Source organism: Agelaius phoeniceus, chromosome 2, assembly GCF_051311805.1.
Source record: "Agelaius phoeniceus isolate bAgePho1 chromosome 2, bAgePho1.hap1, whole genome shotgun sequence".
NCBI classification, from domain to species: domain Eukaryota; kingdom Metazoa; phylum Chordata; class Aves; order Passeriformes; family Icteridae; genus Agelaius; species Agelaius phoeniceus.
Genome location: NC_135266.1, coordinates 73,890,247 through 73,916,809, shown reverse-complemented (window position 1 = coordinate 73,916,809; position 26,563 = coordinate 73,890,247). Strand labels below are relative to the sequence as shown.

The 26,563-nt window shown below is 35.1% G+C and overlaps 1 protein-coding gene across 7 annotated transcripts in view; it reads right to left on the bottom strand.

The window, feature by feature from the left end:
• Positions 1–26,563, bottom strand: part of PSPC1 (paraspeckle component 1) — a 58,801-nt gene that overhangs the window by 6,174 nt on the left and 26,064 nt on the right. For 2 of the 7 annotated variants that reach the window (XM_054628208.2, XM_077173907.1), the window contains exons 7-9: positions 24,789–24,846; positions 20,519–20,688; positions 1,698–17,380 (exon numbers count right to left, since the gene is read on the bottom strand). The exons of 2 other annotated variants lie outside the window; for them this stretch is intronic. In XM_054628208.2, the coding sequence (XP_054484183.1) occupies positions 17,195–17,380; positions 20,519–20,688; positions 24,789–24,846 (414 nt within the window). In that variant the 3' untranslated portion in view covers positions 1,698–17,194. The remainder of the gene's footprint in view (positions 1–1,697; positions 17,381–20,518; positions 20,689–24,788; positions 24,847–26,563) is intronic. 3 more of the 7 variants (XM_077173911.1, XM_077173910.1, XM_077173908.1) reach the window with 2 other exon arrangements.

The window sequence follows — 26,563 nt, the reverse complement described above, 5'->3', positions numbered from 1 at the left end:
TAAAACTTAGCACACCCTGCAAAGCATTTATTACAGAAAGAATTCCTTTGGAAAGCCACACATAGGTTACACCTTTCAGGCTAGCTTCACTTTAGGAGCAGTCCCAAAAAGCAATTCAAGAAGTGACATATGTGCAAATTACAACACACAACCACAAACGTTTACAATAAAGTTAACATGTACCTTATCAGACACAGCTGAAAACAGGCTGAGATGTGCAGCTCAGAATAAATACCATTTTAAAGTTGGCATGATTAATGTCTGAGCCCTATTAAATCAATTCTCCCATTTGGTTCCTTTTTATCTCCCTTCCCACACCATGGTGAAACTTGCTATCTATCAGATTTACAAAGTTCAGTTATCTATTCTGCACCAGACATTCAGCAAGATAGATACTTTCTTCCTAAAGCACAAATGAAAGAGCACAGCCCACTAACCCTTTCTAACTGTGTCGATTCTACAATCATTTAGCAAGTCAAATGCAGTAATAGCTGTAGTGATGAACTGCCAGTCATAGGGAGTTGGCTGAAACTGTCATCTGGAGAAGTGTTAGTGTCCTGAGACATCACCTCAACATGGTGCAATTAATGTAGCTATTGATAGGTATGTACCCATCTAACAGGAAGGCTAAAATTACAAACTGCATAGTTTTCAGTCTGTATTTTATTATTAAAAAAACCCAATAATTACTTTCTCCTTCACCCCCCCAATCAAGAAAGCTAAAGCATCAAGGCCTAACACAGTCTCTCCAGTTTCTGTAACTGACAGTAAATATTACTTTCTCTTTCTTGGCCACCCAGATTTACTGAAGAGAAAGCAGTGTGCCATATTCTTGGCAACCAGTAGATATTAGTGACAAAGCTGTAGCCAAATTATTATCGTCCATTTTTGATTACAGGCTCTAAAACCACCCAGTAAGACTGCTGGGAGTGTTAAAATGCCTATAGTTTCTACTAGGAATGTGCCTCTCCACAATTTATTCACAATTCTCCCTCTTCTAAGATCATTCCAACCTCTCTACCCTATATAAACTCTACTGTTTATGATTAGTAGTATTTACTTTGCTAGAGCTGAATGCATCCAAACAGCCAGTGATGAAAAAATGTGATTTCTAAGAGTGAGCTGGAACACAAGCAAAAGTTGTTTTCAAAGAGACTGAATTTTCATCCATATGATAAAGTTCTTCTTTAAATTAAAGCTCAAAGTGGGTATGGTGGGTATGGTAAGCAAAATGAATCTGACCTAGTCTAAAAGGCTTACAGCATGATCAACATGCCTGTTCTCGAGAGGAGAGAGGCATCACACACAAATAGAATGATATTGTGCATATATTGTGCTGTTACAAAGGAAAATTGAAAACCAACTCCTAAGTGTGGCTATCTCAAGTAATGCATGCTCAGCTTAGCGGGATATCCGCAGCACAGACCGGCTGTGTGGGACAAGCTCCAGGCTGCTGGTGCCAATTCGGAGGAGGAATAGCTGTGACACTCCAACACCGAAGGACACTGCACACGTACCTTGCACACGGATGCATGGCAGCTTCACTGGATTGACTGACAGAACAGGTTTTGTGGTTTAGTTCAGGTTTTTTTTTGTTTTAATTTTTTTAATTAATGGGCTTTTTGGTGGCTATTGTAAGTAAGAGTAATAAAACCCCACTAAGTTTCCCCTTTATTTTAGTCTACTTTAAAAATTACCTAGCAACACACAACAGCAGCACAGGTAAATTTTGAATTCCACTGAAGTGACCATATGGCATTTTGCACCAGCGGGCACAGGTATGATTTTGAGAGTAGCAGAACCACTATCCAGCACACAGAAAGAAGAACTCCAATGCCGAGGTGTTCTCAGGAAAACACACAATCCCTTGTGGCCACTTATTTGGGGTTTCCAAAGGGAACCCGAGATGATCCGCAGAGCTGTGTTCATGTTTGCATTTGTTCAGGCTTACCTATCAAAAGGTAACAGATAACAATGTTGGCTGCTGACATACTAACAGAAGATACAGTGCTAGACATTCTTAAATGGTCAGGCAATCTTATCCTCCCCATTCTTCTCTTAGTTTTAACTTTAGTCTGGCCAAACCTGCTCATCTTAATTATGAGTAGTCCCTACTGAGGATAATAAAACCATGAGAGACTAAAAGAAATTGTTACCTGGCATCACTGCATAGCTGCCAGGGATTATAGGAGACAAACTGCAACACATTTTTTCCAAATCTTGTGTTTGTCAAATTCTCTTAATAAGTGCATATTAAGTACTTGCAGAGAGGTAGAAGCAAGCAAGTATTTAAGGAAAAAAAATACCAAATTAGAGCTCAAAGGAAGAATTAAGTTCCTAGAAACAAAAGGGAAAGTACTACTTGAGCTAAGCCAACAAGGCGTTCAATTTCCTTTGCAAGATCGTTAAAAATATTTTACATCCATTTCACAACTTAAAGTTACAAGGAGTAGGGTACCTGAAGTTAGCATCTTACACAGAATGAGGAATGTGAATGCAGTAATATTCCTCTTCTGGGATCAGATTTCAAAAAAGAACAAATGGTGGCAGTTACTAGTGGCCAGGCAATGAACACATGCCAGTGACAATCTGTGATCAAGGGACATTAGTTTCTGTTTTGCTTGGATTGCAGATCTTCAGCATATAGAAATTAGATGATTTCTTCAGTATTTAGGGAATGATGAGCATGTCTGAAAGCATTTAAACAGAAGACACAAAAGTTTTCATCTGTACAGCTTCAGCAAGGTCAGAATTCAAAGATACTAAAATTTGTAAGCACTTCATAAAAACAATAAAATTGCTCATTTGCAAGTCATTACATTCCTAGATGCAAGACACAATAGCATCCAGTGGGTTTTTTATATATATATATACACACACATTATATTTTTTGCAAAATTTTATGCATTGCAACACAGTAGTCCAAGTCATTAAGACAATCCTGTGTGAAACAGCAACAAAATCCTGTATTTTTTAATACAGGCCCCTCCCCTCTATGACACTCCCACTTCAAGTTGAGGAACCTGCACCACCAGAATAGCTGGCTCATCACTGATTTTCATAATTACCCATTTTACAAATGTTGTCATTGAAGCAGCAAAAATATCTTTCAATGTTTAGATTTTTACATTCAATGACTGTGTTCATGCTGAGCATCTTGGAAAAATGTCCAAATAATGGTGTTATTTTCTCCATTCAGAACTCATATGACAGGTTACACAGATGTGAAGTTCTGAGCATTTTGTGATACTTTATCATGAACAGCTAAAAAGTACAAAACTGTTGAAGGAACAAGAGAATAACCTTTAACCCTCATCATCTCTTTCCCCTAGAAATAATGATGTATAGATGTGACTTCACAAAGAAAACTTAAGAAACGTGACAGATGAAAAGCATCTGATAATGCTGCACTTGGCACTGGAAGCTAGAGTTAAAATTTCACAAGATAGTTCTGCCAGGTTCTGGAAACTCTGAGGTCACCTATCAGAGACATAGATTTAGAAAAGTCTGCTGTAAACAAGATATCATTAAACCAGAACAGCTAGCACAGAGTTAAGTAGGATCTCAGTACAGGTCTACTACTTTAACAGAAGTCAGGATACAATTGTGCTACACACAATGCAAACAAATATAAACTTATGCAAGGAGTTAAGAGAACCACTAAGATTTTAGGGATGTTTAAATAGGCATACTTCTATTAAGACTAATTTTTTATTTCAAAAATATTTAAAATTGTTTTAAAGTAGCAGAAATGTGCATATGCAAAGCCTAAAAGACAATTTTCTTATATCTTAGTTTTAAGACTACAGAAAATCAGCATAAGCTTTGTATTATAGAATAATTCTTATATATAGTAGTGATGACCTCACTAGTTTGAGGATGTTTTCTACCTTCCAAAACCTAAGAGGGAATCTAGTTTCACACAAAACTTCCTATACTGTGCATAGTCCAATTTTCTCTAATTAAAAAAAAAAACCCACAACAGTATTCCTAAGGAATTGTGAAACTCACTAATACATAGCTTCTGAAGTGTTTGTAATTCTGCTTTACAGAACTTCACACAATGCTCCCCATTCCCTCCTGTAAGGTTCCTTACCTGTCATTTTTGCAGCAGGTGCCAAGTTAGGCCAGTGTCCTAACCTCCTCTTCCAAAATAATGACAGCAGAACTGATTATCTTTGTGGGGCTAAAATCTCTGAAGCTGTAAGACTGTGCTGGGGGAAGGGCAGGGCAAGATGTGGTCACACAGTCTTTATTAACATCAACTCATTCACTCCAAGAGCTTTCATCTTTGACATGCTTCATTTGAAAATGTAAAATTTAACAATACTACCCAATACATACAACTACATTGAAATGAAACCTAGTAAGGAAGGATTCAAATACCCAAGCATGTAATAGGGTTTAACTGTTAATTCATTCACATAAAGTTTAATGAATTCCAAGTTTTGCTTAGATGACAGAATCGTGGACTTGTTAATGTCAGAAGGGATCTCTAGAGATCATCTGGTCCAACTCCTCGGCTCAGGCAGGGCTACCTAGAGCCAGTGCCCAGGACCACATCCAGATGGCTTGTGGCATCTCCAAGAATGGAGACTCCACAACCTCTCTGGGCAGGCTGTGCCAGTGCTTGCTCACCCCTCACAGTAAAAAAGTTTCCTGATGCTCAGAAGTAATCCCCTGTGTTTCTGTGTGTACCCATTGCTTCTGGTCCCATCAAAAGATCTGTGATTCTTTGTGCAGTTAAGTCATTTCCCTCCTGTACTAACTCTACTGGGTGACAACTTCCATCACAGATTACTCTGTAAGAAATGCAGAATTATCAACTTCTGGCTTCCACCATAATAAAATCATAATTGGTAGAAAACAGAAAATCTTACATTAGATTTGAAATACAGGAAATGGAATCTGTATTTCAAGACTAAGACAACAAACAGCATTAATAAATTGCAGGGTATCCTATCTACCCCATACTGGTATACTGACATAGACTTACCTGTTCCTGAAAAAACTCACAAAGCAATGTTGAATAAAGAAGCCATTTCTCTATTTGCTACTCTCTGCCTGGCAAGCTGGGATTCAAACTTGGCTCTTTGTCCTTTCTTTGCAAAACTGGACATATTCCTGATGATGCACTATCAGGATTTATTTCAGCTTTATAGTACCATAGAATGCTGTAAATTCTATGTACAGCATTCCTTATTTTAGTAGACATCACTACTGCCTGCAAGATAAAAGCTATTCTTCCTACCCAAAGTGAAATAGCTTTCTAAGTTAATAGCAAACATTTTTTAAAAGCTTTAAGCTCAGCTGTCATACATAGAGCAAACCAAACACCTACTAACTTGTGGCAGAGGACTGAAAAGCACTATATTAGAAATAATTTCAAGTCTGAATAACAGATGAGGCATCTTAGTGAGTGTTAGGAATACTATTAACCATTCCACCATATACCCTCCATAAAGTCGCTCCAGTTGGCTACCATTTTCTCCAACTGAGAGCAAAGTAAAGGCCTCAGTGATGACACTCCTTTGCACAGGACTAGGCCAAGACCACAGTCTGAGAAGTGAGGAACTCCCTTTTGATATCATCTTATATACAAAGGCAGTAACTTGGCATCATATTCAAAACTAAATATTTTTAATCAAAGAGACTGATTGCTGGTACTGTTTTTCATCATAGCTCATTCAGATTTCAAGATGCAAGCTCGCACTATAATTCTCACATTAAAAATACTAATTTACAAACAAGCTATCAAAATTATCTTGGGTGCCAAGTTTGTAAGTATCAACACATTAATGAGAAAATGGTTACACACACAGATAAAAACATAAAAGCTGTTACCTGTTTGTGACTTCTGATGTACACGAGTAAAAAACATCCATTCTAATACACTACAAACATTACTTGTAACATCTTGAAAAAGAAACTCCGCTTAAGCAAGCAGCAGCTTCTCCAAAAAAGTCTGCATTTCATATTGAAGTTCTGCATCCTGATGCATCCATTTCTTTGAAAGATTAACAGAACATGTACTTGTTATCAGATTATTTTGCACTTTGTTTTACAGACCACCTTCAAAGCAGTTTGCTCTCCTATTCTGCTCAATCTTGTTCTGGTCTTCTCGTAACTTACTTTCATCTTACTTAACAACTTTTACACTTACTTTCATTCTGGACTCTACAAAATCTTGCATCTGATCAGCACCTGACTGATGAGTATGCCCTGACAGGGTATATTTATGCATAAAGTTTGAAGGACTCTAGTTTACATCAAGCTGTGAAAGCTAAAATGAATGCAGATGTCCAAACAGTTTAAAGATGAGCCTCAGAAAACAGAGGTAGAACAAAATCCAAGTACCTTTATTACAAACTTAGGGAATTAGAACCATCCAAGAGATTAATTTTCCATAACACACCTGGAATTATTAAAGGAATTTGTCTCATTGACAGTACAAGTGTAACTAGTTTGTATTTTCTCTATTTTCTTAAGCCTCTACTCAAACTTGCCCAGATCAATACCTCATTGAGAACACAACTTCCATTAATGAAAAGTAATATTTGGAAGTGCACTGTAATGACTGAACAGGTATAAACTAAGCTGACTGCAGCTGATAGGAGCACATGCTGAATTAAGCACCCCATGACGGCATCACTCTCAATCCACAACTGCAGTGGCTGTCACTACCTGAGAGAATTTGCTAAGCAGAAAAGATGACTTTGAAAAGCATCTGAGCAGCCATAAACAAACTTCATTAACTGAGGCCCATGAAGCAACTGCTGAAACAACCAAAAGCACTACCATATTCCAAGACCTGGGAAGGCTGTGACAATCATGCAGCTGTACATATACCAACTCAGCAGACAAACTTACCTAAGATGCTGACCCTTCAGCTATTCAAAGTTATCACTGTGGCAAGATAACTAGGTTCTTCATAAACTTAAATCCTGATAATCCTATTCTTGGTTTGCCACAATCAAGGCAAAGATGACATTTTCCTGCCATAAGAGCAGGACTAGATTTGGCAGCACCTGTTTCTAAGCAGAAGCTTTCTGAACTTATGACAAAAGTCCATTACTGGTACTTAAGTTACACATATTTGAACTTCAGTCCTTTTCCAGGAAATTATGTCCCGTATATTTAGCCTTTTCCTGCATGTCATTAATTTCACTTTTATTCCTTTAAGGTTATGTAGTCAAAAATAAAGATACGAGAAACTACACCTAACTCCCCAATAACATTACTCTTCTTACCTTAATAAAACACAGGCTTTCAGAATTACTTTTTCCATTAAAGCACGTATTTTATTTGAATGTTTACACTGAATTAGTTTTGTTTATAGCAGAACTCTGAAACAACACTTAAGAATTTTAGATGAAATTTATAAGAGTCATACTTGGGGTCTTTAATTCTATGGTAGTTCCTAAATTATTAAAAGCTGCAAAGTGAAAGATGAGATAAAGCCACGTTTTCCTGCTCTTCCACAATAATATCTCCCCCAACTGTAAATCCATGAAGAGCACTTATCTAATTATACTTTTCTGTATTAGTATTTGCACACATCTTTGAGCTCAGAAAGAGTAACTATCTATTAAGTTCTCATGTACTCTTTGTCACTTCATTATTGTGCAATTACATGAAAGAGAAACAATGAAATTAAATTAATCCAGAACAAAATTTTTTGCCCCCGTAGAAAGAGACATAAATCCTTTTTAAAGGCACAATAGGTTAAGAAAACATACATGATATATACTAACAAAACACATATGAAGAGGTATGTAACAACTTGTCAAATCATAGACAGAACTGGGTTTTACTGTGCATCTGACATCTTTCCCTTGCTTTAAACCATTTCCATCAAGTTTAGTGTTAGAACCCCCAAATAAAGTTTCATACAGCTTATATCTTCCACATTATCAGGAAAACATAAAGCGTTTTAAACAAAAGAAAACCTAGAGTACAGAAAAGGAAACAAAATCCTAAAAGGAATGGATTAGGACAACTAGAGCTGGCTGGTGACAAGCATCAAATATCAATAATTTGGCCCAATTCTACAGTCAGTATGTCACCTTACATCCTCACATCACTTCTAAAGCTTGGCAGAAGCTTGCACAATTTTTCAATATAATTGTAGTGTAAGGTTAGAGTTAAGACACCATGTCCTCAGTGTCAAACCAGTAAATGATTTAGAGCTCAAGTAAGACCTCTAGCCAAATTGCCTTCCTACATTCTTTAAAGATACATCATTTGGCTTCCTTCACACTGGACAGTTTTAAATATACAAGACAGTTCAAAAAAACCAGTAGGTTTTTAAGCAATCATATAGAAAAGATTCTACAATACCAGTTTTCCCACACAAGACCTCAAAACCAAGCAACATAGAATAATAATCCTTTACTCTCCTCCATATATCTAGATGTAAACTTTCAAACCTGTGAGTATTTTGTTATTATCACAGCAATAAAGCAGAAATGCAAATTCAGCATCAAGGTTCTGGGCACTGAGTTTTAAGACATTGTTATGCTCAATATATATCAGCTTTTATCCAACTGGGCTTAAAGGCACAACAACATAACACCAGTAACTATCAACGCTTGAATTACCCTATTTCTGATATTTATACTACATGCCATAATCTCCAGTAAAGTAAATGAGCCACTAACCAACTCTGATTTTTACAATGTAGCAATGAATTTATAACTGGATGAAATATGATGAATTATATTTCTTTTTAAATCTTTGTAACAAATGGGCTCAATGTAAAGAGTAAAAAAATGCATGCCCAGGAACACAGCGCAACTGAAAACAAGAGTATGATTTCTCCACAAATCTGTGCTTCCTCCACCCCCACTGCACCCCCAGGGGACTGGCTAATTCAGTATTTTAAAATTATGAAACTCAAATTATTTTTCCTTATGTTTAATACAATTTCGGGAGTTAAGAGTACTTTTCAGAGCAAACATTGAGACATTTGTGTTTAATTTACTGTCTTGTAAACACAGTTAGGACTAAAACCAGACAGAAATTAAAAATTTTGTTTGCAACCTTGAAAAATGATCCTTAACTGTGGTGTAAGCAGGGAAAAGTCTAAAATAGTCATGCAGAAAGTATACCAAGTGATTTTATTCTCCTGAGTCAGCTGTCATTTTAGAAACAGTAAGAAGCATCCAGAACTTCCATTTACTTTCCTAATAACCACTCTGTCATTACTTGTTGCTTTTTCCCCACATAAAGTAGAAAAAGTGTCTTTTGCTCAGAACATCCAGAGTAAACACAAGACAGAAAACACGCTTATCAATGAAAAACACTCCTAAACAAGTTACATAATACTAAACAAATGCTCTGGTACCCCCCACCTACAGACAGTTGTATTAATCAGTGTGAATAATATATGAAACTATGCAAGTGTGATGCAAGAAAAATGTCAAACATGCATTAAGTGGTATTATAAAAACTACACAATGTATAACATGACAATAATAAACTGACACATAGCCTAAAATAATGTTAGAAGTAAAGCCATCCCAGCTGTCAAGTTGACAATTTTCACCTTTAAACCAGCAATTCAATAGATGACAATTCTTCCATGCATTTTCTTTCAAAACTCTTGAACATTCAGTTTTTGAACTGCAGTAATTGCATTGTTCACACACTAAGGCAAAAACTTTATTTGTATGATTTGGCACAGCTCTGGTTCCAAAAATGTCAGATGTGGAACTGGAACTGGTAAAATGCTAAGTTCTAGAAACACAATATTCCACACTGAAACAAAACTGAAGATTAACTACTGTTTCATTATTACAGGTGTGTCTTGTGGGAAAAGCTTTTTATTTGAAGTTAATTAAAACTGCAGCTGTGGCTTACCTTGCACATGCTCTTTCCCTTAAAAGCAGAACATAATATATGGAACAACACAAGGCTATCATGTCAAAGAATGAAGAATGTTAGCATTTTAAAAGACTGTTTTTCCCATCTTTGTAATGGCAGTTTTTTATATTTTCTTCCAAGAAAAATACATGTGAATAGTCTTGCTTCTTTTTAAAGCAACTGTGTATATCATCTCTCCTGGAGAAATCACGAAGAACACTATTTTCCATTTTTTACTGGCTTGCAAGTAACCTTCTTGGTAACTGCAGAAAGTGAACAGACAGATCAAGCTCACATAAACTTTGGCTCAACATTTTAGTGGAATTTTTTTTTTCACTGCTTGAAATACTTGCCCTCTTGGCCCAACTATCACTAAGAATGTAAACCATAACCAGGTTAGTCAGACATCTAAAGTCCTCTACACACTTCTTATCCATTTGTTCTAGGCTATGTATTTCTTCCAAACACACTTAATGAGAACATTTATTGAACTATGTTCTCTGTCTGCAGCATAAAATACCCTATGTATGCACAGGTAAGAAGAGTCTTGCTCTACTGCCCCTTCTTGCTCTTCTTTCCTTCCACACTGAAATAATTAGAATCAATAATTCTCACAGTCTCCCTTACCTGCCTTTACCTGTGTCTCCTGCCTGGGGACACAGAGGGAGCAGGACCAAGCAGCAAGGAGGGCAAAAGGCTATTCATATCTGCAGCAAGGCATGTACTGGATTATTTTTAATATGCACACAAACATTTCAAATTTCCATTAGCATACAAATATTTAAAACATTTGTAAGCAGCCTGGAAGACCAATTCAGCTAGCAGTTCAAAGACTGCATTCTACAGTACTGTAATAGCTGGTTTATGCAGTGTTTTTTCATGCAATTTTACACTATATAAAAATATTGAAAACTTAGTAACAATAAATAAATTTAGTAGAATAAATCCTTTTATAACAAATAATGAACAGTAATGGGATTAATTTTTTTTTTAAAAAAGTAACACTTTAAAATGACCAGAACATCAAGAGCTAACAGATGCAAAAAGAATTACAGTAAACCCTTTTGTTTTTTACATATTTTTAGATTTATTTTCTCTTCTACCTTGCTTAAGTATACATATTTATTTAAAGTGGGAAAACACATTTTGCTTGGGATTGGGTTGTACACTGAGGATTTTAGGGTTTGGGGATTCTTTGGGAGAGATATTTTGTTGGGGATTTTTTTCTTTCTTTCCTTCTTTAACTGATAATAAAATTAGTTTCCCTGTCACACACAAAAAAATTGATTACAGTGAATTAAGGCAAAAATTAATGAAAATAACTTAATCTCATCCCATTACTACTAATAGATATGTACTATTTCATTTTCCTTTACCATGATCTTCTGTTTGGTGCTTCTCTGTCTATGATGCACTCAGGTTTAAGACTGGATTCTCACTAGTTTGATGAGAGGCTAATAACCTTAAAATCAGCTGTTACATACTTACATGGCGTATGTACGCTGTATACGGTGCTGTATTCAGCCACAAAATGAAGTCCTACACATCAACTTCATAAAAGCAACACAAAGAGATATAACCAACTGCAGTGATCCCACCATACAACCCAAGAATTTCAAAATATTTTTAAAACATTAATTCGTTTCAGTTTTTCTTTGGCCATCTGCATAAAACTAAATTCAGTTCCAAAAACCCAAGACATGAATGTAACTGGTATTTCCACCTCTTCTATTAAAAATCAGTTGCATTGTGGTTTTCATGTAGAACAAGACTTAAAGTTATTTCTGTGAATCTGCTGTAGATATAAAATTAAACCACACTCTTCTCACTTTTATTATGTTACTTTATTCCCTCTCTCCCATATTTTTTGTTCAATTTACATACAGGACCCTCCACACTTATTCCTGTTCAAGCATCTACGCAGTTTTTACTTAAAGTCAAGAACAGCATCTTTATTCTCACTGCAATTCTTTCAAGTCAAGCACTTAACGTCCCACATACAGTCAGCATGTAAATTCAATCAAATTATACAGCTATGCTTTACTCTACAGAAATTGAGACATAAAAGCACACTAGTAAATCTAGGAACAATGGAAGCTCTAGACAAATCACTTATGCAAACAAATGGAAAAACCTTATCCACATGTGTATGTAGTAACACACTCCAGTTCCTTTTGAATCTCATACCTCTTATTATGAGCATTTTATTCTCCACCCAAGGGACCACATACAAATCACTTGAGTTTTTACCCACATTTACAAAGTTGCTTTTTTTCTTTCAATGTGATCTGTGTGTACAATAATCTTTACATTAGAGCAGAGGGTTTTTTTAATAGTTTTACCTGTAAGTATGTTGTATTTATCTCTGAATGGTTTTCTGAATAGCTCCTTCAATTAGGAAAAAAGGGCTGCTGTTCCAAACAGAAGAAACTTCTCACACTGCTTTTAAGAGTCAGGCTGAGGTCATTAATAAGGATGCCTTCCAAATTTCAATTATATTAACTTTCAGAGTATCTTAAGGAAGTTCAAGATGGAAAAGACCTATTAAAATCTATCCCACTGAAAATTAACACAATGAGGGTTTGCTTCCATGCATTTAAAATCATAAAAAACAGTTTTCATGAAAATTTCATGTTCCGTTTATTTATTCTACAAGTAATATTTTAGACAATTTTATAACTAGCTTCAGTATTTCATGGATTACCGTGAAAACACACCTGAAATGCCTACAGCTATGATTTTTAAAATACTTTATGGGAAAGCACATGAAACCATCAACAAAACGCACTAAACTGGTGAGATGGCTAAAACTACTTTACAGTATATCTGGAAAGGTAACAAAAGGTAACATAAAAACAATCAAACGGGAAAAATTTTATCTGACATTCGGTGTTCAAAGTTTTTAGTCAATCCTCTTATTGTTACTAAGTTCTTACATTTCAGTAAGTGAATTTTTAAGAAAGCAAATGCCTTCACGTTACTACAGTTCAACATTTGCCACCAAACTAGCACTGAATATCCAATAATCTAAAGTATTGGATTTGCATTTCTCATAGGTCACACTCACTCCCTCCTTACCACTGATGAGTAAGAAAAGTTTGGTCCAATATTCCCTCATGCTAGGAGTGAGCTAACAGCCCATGGAAATGACCAAACACCAAGATGAGCATCTTGATAACAGCACAGTGTCCATATTAATAACTTGAGGGCTCCTGAGAAGACAATTAGATTGCATTGGAAGTATGTGCTCTCTGGAGTCCCCCACTCCTGCCCACAAGCACAAGCTAAGAAAAGATGCTGCATGCAGACTCTAAAATGACCCATGGATATGCAACACTTCGAGTCTCAGGAATGGGATTTAGAACCCCATTCACATCTGTGGTCCAACATTAACTGACTCTAGCTGTTACCCTGCATTCTGTGCTAATTTAGTGGTTCAATTATACTGTAGTTTGACTTCGGAAGGCAAAAATCATGATCCAACTTCTTGTAAAAAATAGATAAATCAGGAAGTACCAAAAAATTTGTTTCTTCAACATACTAAAGTAAAATGAACTTCATGCCACCTGAGCACACCGGATAACTGCTGAACATCTCACCTCCAATCATTTCTCCCTTCAAAAAGGCCTACAGGGTTTTGGTTTTCATTTGAGAATCTGCCTTTAGATTGCTTATTTCAGCATTTTTGAGCCAAGTTATCTAAAAGGAGATTGAAACTGTTTAGCAAGACATAGTTCATGAATGTCACTGTGTTTGTAGTACCTTTCAAAGTATTTGTAATGACAAATTATTCTATATCTGAAATCAAGAGGTGAAAAGAGGGAAATTAATTTGGTGAATATGGTGACATACTTTATATCAGAATGCTCCTCAAAAAATGCATACTATAAAATCCTATTGGCTTATGTTTAAAATTTAATTATTTAGTTCATACTGTCTTCTTGCCATCTATTTTAAATTTTATTCTAGTAAGAATCTCCAGCTTATTATATCTTTATGTACAACTGCATAAAAAAACCATGGACAACAAATAAAAGAACTGCATGTCAGGAATTTTCTTTCCAGGTAATCCACAGTAGTTCGTGATTTTCTTAGGAAATTAATACAGTAAAGTGTATTAGCATCACCAGAAAGTTTCCCAAGATATCAACGTGCTTTATCTAAAGAGCACATTGGTCAGAACAATGTGTAACTTAAATGGAATAGTAAAGCTTTGTTATCTTTAAGTACCAAAATTGTATCTCACTGGAAAATTTGGTAGTTTAGGAATATGAAACTTCAGGAATAATGGAAAACCTCAGTAAGTACATTATAAAAGTAATATATAATGTATATATATTGTATATATAATGTATATATATACACTGTAGTTGGCAGATTCATATATATTCCAAGCCTACTTGTTTTAGCATACCACATAGCAGAGTGTCAGGACTTCACTATACGCTCCAGTCAAACAATGCAAATGTAGTTAAAAACTTGAGTACCTGTGTACACAGAAAAAATGATAAACTGCTCCACCAGACGAGGATCAAGAAAAATTAATCACTTTAGGAGAAGGGCAGAACCTTCACACAAAAATACATCTACACATTTTAAAGAAACAATTTGTGACCATTAATTTTTCAATAAAATTATGTGTTTATTTTATAGCTAGGATCAGTTTCTACCACATTTGGCAAAATGAGAAGCACTGCCTTTAGAGTTAAGCCAAGCAGCCCAAAGAAGACTTTTAAGAGCTTAACACAGCAGCATGTCATCAGCTACAAAAGGCATTCTTCATTAACTCCTTAAAATCTGCCCAAAAATATATTTCAGTATTGATTGTTAGGACTTGGTTCACAGACATTTAAAAATAGATTAAATTATTTTCTGCAGTAAGGACAGCTGACAAATCCACTGCTACCATGCAGCAGAGCCATCCAAGTCAGAGGTTTACAGGAGGGGCAGGTCACAACTGTGGAATGGCAATCACTAATGTTAAATAAAATCTAAAATAACTTTCAAATACATGCATGTCTCTACTTGCTACCAAAACCACAGTGCAACAAACATGCACTTAAAATTGCATGAAGCTGGCACAGAAAGTATTAACAACTTCTGAGGATTTAGTGTACTTAATGTTCTTCTCAAACATACTCAGATATTATAAGGAGGAGGGTTTACATAGCTTATCAAATATACAGGAGCTAGCTAAAAGCCTGACTAACACAGCCTTTTCCTTTGAAGAAGATGAACCAACCTTTTGAATGCAGTTTAATTTGTACTTAAAACATATTCCCTGTACAGCTTTACAGTTGAGAACTACCAATTCACCAATACTTCCTTAATCCCCTAAAAAAGGTCACGTACAAGGGCAGGAAATATTAGAAAAAAGTCATCTCATATTTAGACACCTTACTAGATACTGCATTTTCAACTGCATAAAGGACACTAGAGCAGAGAGCTTAACCAGTTGCCATATGCAAGCATTAGTTTATAGCAGTGAAAAAACAGTAATTTTCCCAAATCTTGATGTTTAGGACCTTTTAGTGTGTAAAGGAAAACCATTTGCAGTTCGGTTGAGGTTTACTTTAAGAATGAGTGCTATAATGTGATACATATACCAAGGAGAAAGAGTATTCCAGACTAAAGGTAACTCAGTATTGCATTACAAAGTGCGGCACGTGTTAAGTCAAGCAAAAAATGGCAACATTAAAGACAATATAAAGGAAAATGCTTTGCAGGTACAGATGTCATAAGTGAGGACCTACATACTTAGTTACACTAAGGTAACTCCTGAATTGTATGAAAACAGTATCCTAAGCCATATACACGGGCAATTTAAGTAACAGTGTATTTCCAAAATGCCAGCAATATTGCAATTTTCTTTGCTCAAAATTCAATCCACCAAGCCAATCTCACATTAACAAGTAACACACAAGCCCTCTCTGCTGCCTGCATCCCTTACTGAGGTATGTATATACCATCTGGATGCTATTAGGGCACCAGGTTATTTCAAATCAGTTTTTAACCAATATAGCACCATAATTCATGCAGATAAAATTTAGTTAGGTATACCTCTGAAAATGTACGTGAACTGATAAAAAAGATCACTACTATTTTACAACTATTTTGCCCAGAAAAAAGAGTAATAGTAAGAAACCAATATCCCTACTTATTTGCCATTACAGGAATAGAACCAATAGGTCTTTTCCATCATCTTCCAAGACTGACAAAACAAAATCATAATAAGCTTCCTAATAGCTTTACTACTAGTTTTATCTTAATCAGCAAACCTACCCCGAGTTATGCTGTAAATGGGATTTTCCAAATTCCTTGTTCTGTAAAACCTTTCTGAAGAATACTCATGTGCAATCCTTCCAAATGCGTATTACTCAACTATAAGTGAACACTTATTTTCACTGGAAAACATGTATTTGCTTCCTAATTAAACAGTTACTCACTGATAACAGACATGTTTTTATTCAAACCAACCACTAGGGAAAATGTATACTTATTAATAATGATGTGCAAACACAGAGGAAAGCTTTTGACCACCGTGCAGAAATGTCTCCTTCCTTGCAATGGGAGATACTTTAACCATCAGCAGAACACACAGATGTCACAACCAATTTTCTCCTCTATAAATATGGTTTAGGTAAATTCACTCACACTGTTATGAATAAAGCATATATAGAGATTCCTTTCCAAAGTTGTTTTTTTCCCTCCCCAAGTTAAATTTTCTAATAATTTTTCTGACAGATGACCTCTGTTGATAAGCCTACTGTGACTAAGTTTGCAATGATGGATTGAGATGCAAGGACACACCATCTTTGAGAACACTTTGTATAAAATTTTATGCTCTTTGAAAGTCAAAACAAAAGCAGGTGTGTTTTAAGTTTCCCAGGATGTACTGCACCATGCAGTTCACCTAAACACTATTAAGAATGGAACTTTCTTGACACATAGTAGAAACTACATAAAAATGAATATGATGCCACTTATAATAAAGCATAAAATTGTTCTTACTCAGTATTAGTAATAACATTCCCAAAATCCTTTCCAGTGATTTTTGTTTTATTGTAATCAGATAACCGCACGTTTTACAGCATAGTCACACATTGCATTTTGCTAGAGTCACAAACACATTGCCTTACATAATGATCCGCATCATTTCTGCTCTATACTACAAAGCCTATGACTGAATACAAAAAAAGTTTTACAAAAGAAACTGTTTTAAAGACTACAATAACAATAGAACCGTTTCCAGATAACAGCTAAAATTATAAAGGCATATCACTGTATAATTTTACTGGAATTTCTAAAACAGTAGGGAATGAATTAAGGTTTAGTATCTGCGACGCTTGTTAGGTCCTTCAAAGTTGCCCCCTGGGTTTCCTCTACCAAAGCCACCAGGTCCACCACTCACGGCACCTACACCACTCATTGGCGGCTGAGGAGTTTCAGAGCCCGTTCTACTAACCAGAGGTGAACCCATCTGGGATGGGCCTCCTTGAGGGAATCTCTCATTATGCTAGCACAAGTCCATTTGGAACATGTCAAATGTGAGTTACAACAAAAATCACAAGTGATGTTGTCATGGAGTTCAGCAGATAGTCCAGCAGAATCAGGATCACACATAGAAGGAAGAAAGGAGCAATTCAATTAGTTATTATGGAAAAAGAGCTGGAAATTAAAGAGTGCTAATGTTATGCTCCAACTTTGTAAAGTAAATTTAAAATTAAAAAACAGTATTTAAGACTGACTCTGGTGCTGAATGTAACTTCATCCTTACAGGCACATCTGAAGCAATACATATTCTCTATGTAACAGAGGAGACAGGAAACCGTTTTATATCTAAGCCCCACTGTGCCTTATACCAACTACAAAGCTTCTCCCTTAAATAAATTAGACAGAGAAACATTGTCAAACTAGGAGGGGAGGAAATCAGCTTTTGTATTTCTAGACACTGCATTTATTCTTTTAATAGCCTTAAGACCTCTATACGCACATACATATGGGTATTTCAAGTCCATGCTACCTGGAGTTAGCCTTTTGTATGGCACTTTAGAGATCTTTAGTTAAGGCTTTTAAAATTCTGAAATTCTGTCCAAACAAAACTACATTAGTGACAAAATGCATAATTTTTGACTATTCCTAGTTTATAAAAACCCTCTTATTTAACTAAGGTTCATTCTGAAATATCAGTGTGAGATAAAAATCCAACTAATATTCCATATTTACTTTCCTTGGCTCTATGATTAATATTAATAAGGGTATATATCCTTACACAGATTTATTTGCTTAATTTCCAAGTAAAAAAAAATCCATCTGAACAATTACAGTTCAGTATATAAGTGTTTAAAAATAGAACCCCACATGGAGAAATTTAAACTCAACATAAACCATTAAAAGCATAGATACATGGTACAATCAGATGTGGAAATAACTCATCATTTACCAGTTAAGGACAGTTATGCTTTCAGAATAAATTCCTTCTGTACAGAGATTACATCAACTCCCCAGGTGTTCAGAGTTCAATGAGGACATTAAAACCAGCACTTTACTTATATGCCTGAATCAGAAAAGAATTCCTCTGAAAGCCTAACACCAGTGACAGTAGTAGAGCTCAGCAGCTCTGGAGTCTGCTAATTTATACATATATATGCATACATAACTAAAACCCCAGCATTTTATCTATATAGATAAAAGTACATGCAACCCCGATCACGGCTGTATATATGTGCATTATTTCAAGTGTAACATTGTGTATGAGAATGGTTACTTCAAAGAGCTGCATCAAGACCTACTACTGAGCTAAAGCGCCTTTAAATCTGTAGCACTGGGTAAAAACTGTTTTAAAATTATCTTAATGCATGCCAGCTTGTTAGCAATAGATATGAAATTCAACAAGTAAGTTATTACCCCTGATCCCTTTTACCATTTGACTTTTGGACAAAAAGTCAAGTCCTCTTTCCAATAAGGACCCCTCTTCCCAGCCAACAAGAAAACTGCTGTAATTAACTACCTACATTAGTAAGTGGGGGAAGCTACTTTTAAAATGTTATGTTCCAAGACAATCCAGGTTTCAAAAGACTGCAGTGAAACAAATGGAAGAATGCTACAACTTTCCCTTCAAGGCTTCACAAAAATATCCAATCAAAAACATTAAATCTGTAATTTATAAAGCATATTATTCGTTTCCCTCGGTGGCAAATAATTGTTACAGTGTTTTAGTAGATAGCTCTAAAAAGGTCTTTCTAACAACAGCAATAATACAATAAGGCTATGCCTTTCTGTAGGGGTCCAACCTCCCAAGTTAAAAACTTTCAAAGACCAAAATGAAGAAAACACTAAAATCTAATTTATCCTTCAGAAGCATGCATAAGAAAATGAAAGGGAAAAGAATTTTTTTTAAACATGCATTTTGAAGTGTCAGTTTATTTCCTACATTTCCATACCTGGAATGACTTTTTGTAGAAAAACAACAGTTTAAGTTAGATACTGTGATTATAATACCACGTTCTTTTCCATACACCTCTTTTTCAGTGTCTATATAATCACAAGAGACGGTTCTCAAGGTGACCAGTAACACAGTGGTCTCCAGCAAATGCATTTCCAAATTCAGTATTTTGTGAATTGCATGCTCTTCATTTTGTGAGTAATGGCACAACTGATAAAATGAGCTGGCTCATATGATGTGAAATAAGACCCTCTCCTTTTTATCTGATAAAGACCAGAGCCACAATGTATTTTGTGCAAAATCCAAATCTCATTTTCTTCTATGGAACAATGGATTTTGTTCTAACTTCCTTATACAGATTGCTCAATCACAGATAGATACTATTGAGAAGGTATATCTAAAAAAACACAGCTACAAAATGCTTCTGTGTTCCAACAAAATTATAACAGACTAACTGTTAATACTATGTATTCCATTATATCACACCACCACCAATCTAGTATCAGAACAGTACTGAAAAATATGTAAAAGTCAAATTTCAGATTATATAGTTGTTTCTCTACATAAGACATTACAGCTAGGAAAAGTGACTGGCTATGAGAATAAAGCAAGAATGGCTAGTGCTTTAACTGCATCCAATGGCCTATCTGCTCTTGATAATAAATCCCAGACATATAAAAGACATTCCCTATTACCAGACGCAATTGGGCAATATTATTTTTCCTGTATTGATGTAAGAGTTACCAACAGCTGTTGGCTACCGATTTTCTAAGTGGCACAATTACTGTCAATCTCATGCATTTAACAGTGTTAGAAAAGAAATACAAAGAACACTAAAGTCTCTTTAAAAAATTAAATAGTTTACACAAAGATATCTTCACACTTTGCACCTTCCAACGTTTAACTGTTCATCAAAAACCCCAACAGGCTAATTTACAGAATTTAGTTTTACTAAAGAAAAGAACAGCAAAACTCTAAACTTAGAGATTTTTGTTCCCTAAGGGAATTAGGATTTTCACAGTAATATCAAAAAAAAAAAAATTTCTCTTTCTGGTTGTAAATTATTTGCATGAAAAGCTTTTATCAATTACTTTTAACAGATCCAAAACGTGTAACAAATTCTTACTCAGCGTGAAAATACCTTTGGTAAGAAAAATGGGCCATGAGACATGACAGCTATTCAAAGGAATTAAATTTGTGATACATTACCACTGTTCCATTATCTGGCATCATTGGTGTTCCCATATTTGCAGCTCCTTCTGGTCCCATGGAAGGACCAGGACCCATTGCAGGGCCAGGTAAAGTTCCTCTGTTGTTCATATTCATACCCATCATTGGAGGAGGGCCTTGGTTACCAGCAGGTGCTGGGCTAAACGCATCTATGCAAAACAATCTATACTTAGAGCTGTCCTATCTTAATTTTACAAAAACAAACAAACAATTTACAATATTTAAAAAGCCAAATGTACAAGACTTCAAATACTTGGAAAAAAATACATTCTTTGAGACTGTACATTTATCTCAATCATCTGCTTTTAAACAGATTTTAAATAATCTCTATTATTCTGCATTACGTAATTTGCCTCATGTATTTGAAAATCCCAACCTTTACAGCTAAATATAGCTGTACAGTTTCTGTGCAGGAATCAAAATGTTCATATTGCATCTACATGGAATATGCACACCACAAATTTGCAAAAATCTCAAGTGATTTTACAGATATTGGCAGCTATAAGGCAACTCGGCACTTTAGGGATCTTAACAGATGAAATGTACATTTGCAAGAAGTCTTCCACCAGTAGTATGTTAATTGATATAGTGTACAGTAGATTAGACTAAAGGTCTAACAGCAATAACAGAGATGGCACTCAACTTCACAATAAATTTGCAATATAGAATAAATAACATCTTGCATTTAGTTGTAATTTCTTATGGTATAAGTACCAGAAAACTAAGTAGCTTCGTTAGAACTTGAAAAGACAGAACAATCTCCTCCCAAAGTCTGAATCAAAGAGGTAGAAGGAAATCTTGAAAACATATTCTGAGGAGATCATTTAGCTGTAATATTTCACTAAGAAGTATCACTCTGCCAGTACTCACTAACCTACTGTATGCCTTCATTGTATTTTCATGTGTCGCTATAAGAAAATACTCTACCTACCTCACACTTTACTATTATGAAATATCAACTTCAAGGCTGGTGTTGATGCATTCCTCCCATTCCCCACAAAAATCCATCCTCTTCAGCCCAAAGTATGCGTCCAAAATTTGGTAATGGAAGAAAGCATACCTTCGGCATTTAGTGCACACTTTAAGTATACATTTTCATAATATAAAGAAATCTGACATGTTGCTAGACTAATAAGCCTGTTGTTTATATCTTAAAAATAAACCCTCTCACTTCTCACCACAGCTGCACTTTTTTAATAATGCATCTATAAATACCCATCATTCAAAGGAGGCCACTTCACACAGATACAGTACTGTGACTATCTGCAGGCATGCACAATTACATCTCAATTATTTGCCTTGAGAACATCATGTCACAGCAGCCAGTGAAACCATGGCATTCAAGATATTGCTGCTAAAATTGAAGACCTGGGTTTGATCATATATACGTTAGGCCAATCACAAACTCTTTAGCAAAAACAATGCATGCTACACAGCAGCACATGAGAAGTGCTAAACAAGTTTACTACAAGTGAGAGAAATCCCGTAATTTTGAAAAGCAGAAGTCTTTGAGCTTAGTAATGAAATAACTCGTAGACTCCTCCCTGTAACATTGAGTCAAAGCAAAGGTACACTCATGTTGGATACTTCTTAACTATCCATACACATGGTCAGTTCATGTAGCAGGCAGAACACTGGGCTACAATTCAAGAAAATTACAGGAGCATATGCTCTAAAATGGATTTTTACTGTCACCCATTGAGTTAGATACAGAAGGAAAAGAAATCTAGACTGCCAATATAAGGAGAAACCTTTATTATCAGAAGCACTCTGCGGGACTATCATGATGGTAGCAGCACTCAGTGCATGCAGTAGTGCCATTAACTAAATTCTTAATTACTTGCTATTGGTTTGCTTATCAGCCTAATTATACTGAGCCAGGTGGCCACTCACAGATACTGTCACTTATCTGTCAACTGCCACAAAGTTCTCATGCTCCATGTCATACAAACGTACCCAGGGTGGCAGATAGCAACTCATACTATCAAACCTCTAGAATTCTGATCCTGTTTCAGGCAGAGTCAGATCTGAAAGGAGCAAAACTACAGAGTATAATGCAAGGAGAGACTGGGGGCCTGCATACTTTCAGCAAGAGGCCACCACAATAGATTAGCTGTAACTCAAAGGTTCTCCAAAATCCTCCTATCTGCAAAGCAGACCCTAAGAGCTAACCACATAATTGTCCTTTCTTTTTGGTGGGACACTGATGTGAGGAATTCATTTACAGGACCGTGCTCAGCAACAGATGGAAAGCAGTTATTAGCATTCATGCCACAATGCAGACACTAAAAAAAAGTCCTTTTCTGCAAACTGAAGGGCTGAAAAAGTCCACTCTAAATGTCTGAAATGCACCCAACAACAAAGTCCATCAATGCAGAGATGGTTCCCCAAAAAAGTCCCTTTTTTACATATTTAAGTTTATAATCTGCACTTAGCACTACAGATCCAATTAAATGCTTTGATGAGGTATACATATTCTCTCAGAAACTGTCACAGAAAGTTGTAAAAATGAGCAGTTCTGCACAAATCAGCACTTATTAAATCTGTCATAGAGGTACTCTGCTTTCTTAGAAAATTATCATTCAGATATTTCAGTTATTAGAGATATTCCAGCTCACTCCGCCCCACATTATAAAAATGTCGCAAATGGCACAGGTAAAGGTAAGTTAAAAATAAAATTACAATTCCAATAGAAATATTAAGAAAGGATGCTACTGTCAACAACTGAAGTTCTACTATTTAAAGGTCTACTGTAAGGTTTTGTGGTCAATTATTTTAGTTGTACTAATGGAGTTAATTGCTGGGAAAAAAACAAAATCTCTATGATGAGTGAACTTAAAATCCAGCCTCTGCAGAAATAAATGCTACACTTATTTGCTATGGATATTTTAAAGTAGCAGTTTGGTGTTACTCTAACTTTTTTTAGGATTATACAATTTATTTCTAAAAGTATTAAGTTTAAAATCAAGTTGGAACACAAAACTTAGAAAGCAAGACCAATAATCACAGTTAAGAACTGCAGTAAATACACACTTTAAATCTGCACATGGAAAGCGTATTTTGTGAATCTGGACAACTGACATAGTATCAACATTTTAAAAGTCTTCTAATTGAAGAAAATGAAATTTTCAAGTATGATGCAATCATATGCATAAGTACAACTATAAAAAAAGAAATTAAGTCTCAATTTATGCTTCAGTTTAATATTTGTAGATAACTTCACTATGTCCTTCTTCAGAATTATTTGTAAATAATTTTCATCATCCCTGAAAGCACAAGCCTCTTTCTATTTTTCAGCTATAAATGTGTCTCAATAAATGCAAGGAAATCATGAATGTGTTTCAAAATTTGAAGCAGATTTCTTACTCTAAAAATTCACATTACTCAAAATGTCAACTGAAATTATTGAGTTTTGTATGCACTTTCAATTTTAAAATATATGGGATTAGTAAAATATAGTTTTATTACTTTTCTTTTAATTACCACCTTAATTTATTTTAAACTACCATTAGGACACTTCCAATAGATTAACAGTTGACACAGTTTAGTTAGATTTGGTGGTTTTGAAGAAATATTTTAAAAGTTTCAGTCTTGTTTAAAAGCAGATATTCTGGGTAAGTAAGATTCCAAACTGTTTCAGTCTGCATACATGGAGCAAGCACTAATTATTATACTTTTCTATTACACAATACTAGCTTTTAGTAGTATATTACACAGTAATAGATTTTAGCAGTGACAGTATTTTAAGCTGCAAGAGCTAACAGAGAATATTTACAAATAACAGACTTGGAGGAAATTGGTAGAACACCAAGCACATTATTCATTTACCACACCAAGTACATCAAGAGGAACTTGCAAATTTTAACCTCTACATCATTTCACTACATGCAATTACAGTCATAATTTCTTTGGATAGTCCCTCCAAAATAATGCCAAATATTTTTTTAACATAAGATTCCTTTTTTGTATCAGATAACTCCCAGAGCATCACTTGTGCCTGATTTTTGTTTCTCTTAACTCACACATCATTTTTTTGCCATGTATAGTCAAAGCAGTAAAAGAAAGATACACCAGGGGTGGGGGGGGAAAGCTGCTTGAAAGCAATATATATGTTGGGGTTTTTTTTATTTCCTGATATTGCTTACTCCTTTTTTACCAGTTGTCAATAATTAATAGTGCTTGAGTAATATGTACAGTCCCAAAGAAAAAAAAATTACATTACAGAAGCCTTTTTCCTTCAGATCCCTACCTCCCATGTTTATTGCTCCACGAGGACCCATATCACCCATTCTCATTTCCTGTTCTCTCTGAAAGTAAACATAGTTTTCATGGTCAACCTATCATTCTTAGAACTTAAAACATTCCCATTTACTCCATGAAAATAAAAAAGTTTAAAAGTTTCCATTGATCAAAAACAGTGCAAGGAAAGACAATAATTACAAAAACCATTACAATAATGGTTTTTATAACACCAAAGGGATAAATAAGTTCAAGGTAACAATGCTGTACATTTTTGCATAATAAAGATTAAACATCCCAAGTTTCATTTATCAAAGGCAGCAGTCTAAAGCTCCCAAATAGTTATGTGATCAACCAAAATGAATCCATCTTTACGGAGTGTTTTTAATTAATAAATATTTCTGTTTTACCTGTAAACAAACAGGTCTTATTACAATACTCTCCTAAAGGTTCAATAATACTCAAACTAATTTAATGACTCAAAAATACTTGTGTTGATTGAAAACCAAGTTCTGATGTATTATATTATGGTATATAAATTCAACCTACCAATTCATCATTGTTGAAATAGTTTTGACTTAACTTGCTGGTGGTGTATTTTTTTAATGAATTATACTTTGCTATTGATGTTAGTTCAGATACTGACCATCCTTTTAAAACCAGCATAAAACTGTAGTGTCACCAGAAACTGTAACATGCATTTACACTAAAGAGACAAATAACACATCAAATTGATCAAGATTCAATTGATGGTCAGTCACCCAACAGCAAAAGTTCTCTGACATTACTAAACATGAACCCCAGCCTGCTGTGAAACAATACTCAAAGGATAGTACCCAGAGTGGCAAAAAAATCATCACCTATGGGAAAACAAAATACTCTAGCAGAGACAATCCAAGGGATTTTAGAATTACTGTTTACATCAAAAAGAACAAATTCACAGTTCAAAACAAAACCAAATGAAATTTATAAAAAAAAATTCTCCTCAATTTTCTACAGGAATATTAACAAGTATTCTTCTCTTGAGTAAACAAACACACACATGCTGAGAATAAGAAAATTCAAAAAAATTTACCTCATTCTGAAAAACCATTCCACTTATGATGTAAGAGCCTAAGATCAGATACACTTTGAAAGGAAATCTGCATACTAGGCAACTAAATCTGTCTATAAGTGACTTTTACATGGAAATACTAATAAATCAAAATACATTCATTGTATTTGTACAGGTTCACAAAGTCTGGTTTGGTCAATCATATTTGGGATGCCAAACGTGAGTCTTCTATCTTCAGCCACTTGAAGCAGCAGACACCACTATTTGACAGAACAGAACCAACAGTTTTATAAAAATATCCTGCTATAGGAAAATGCCATGAGATATATGATGAAGAGCTCTCAAGTCAACAACTTTGTTTGTAGTAACTCATTTTAACCTAGAAAAAGTACTTCACATAAGAAGAGTATACAGTCTTTTCAAAAGAATATGGCTTAATGTGGAGTGGAAAAATAAGGTCTGGTAACTAAAAGACACAGGCAGGTTTTAAAGTCCAGCTAAAAAAGGCCATTGATGGAACACTGAGGAGGATCTCTTCTTCTGACCCTAGAACCCACGTTAAAAATTTATCAGAGAACATGCAGCTAACTCTGACAGACCTTTGACAGTAACATCAATTGACATTTTAAGTAAAATCAGCAGCCCCATCGGGATAAGTATATCCATAAACTGACATGAGTTAGTTACAAATCAGCATACAACCACGTCGATTATTAGTCTGCTTGTCCACC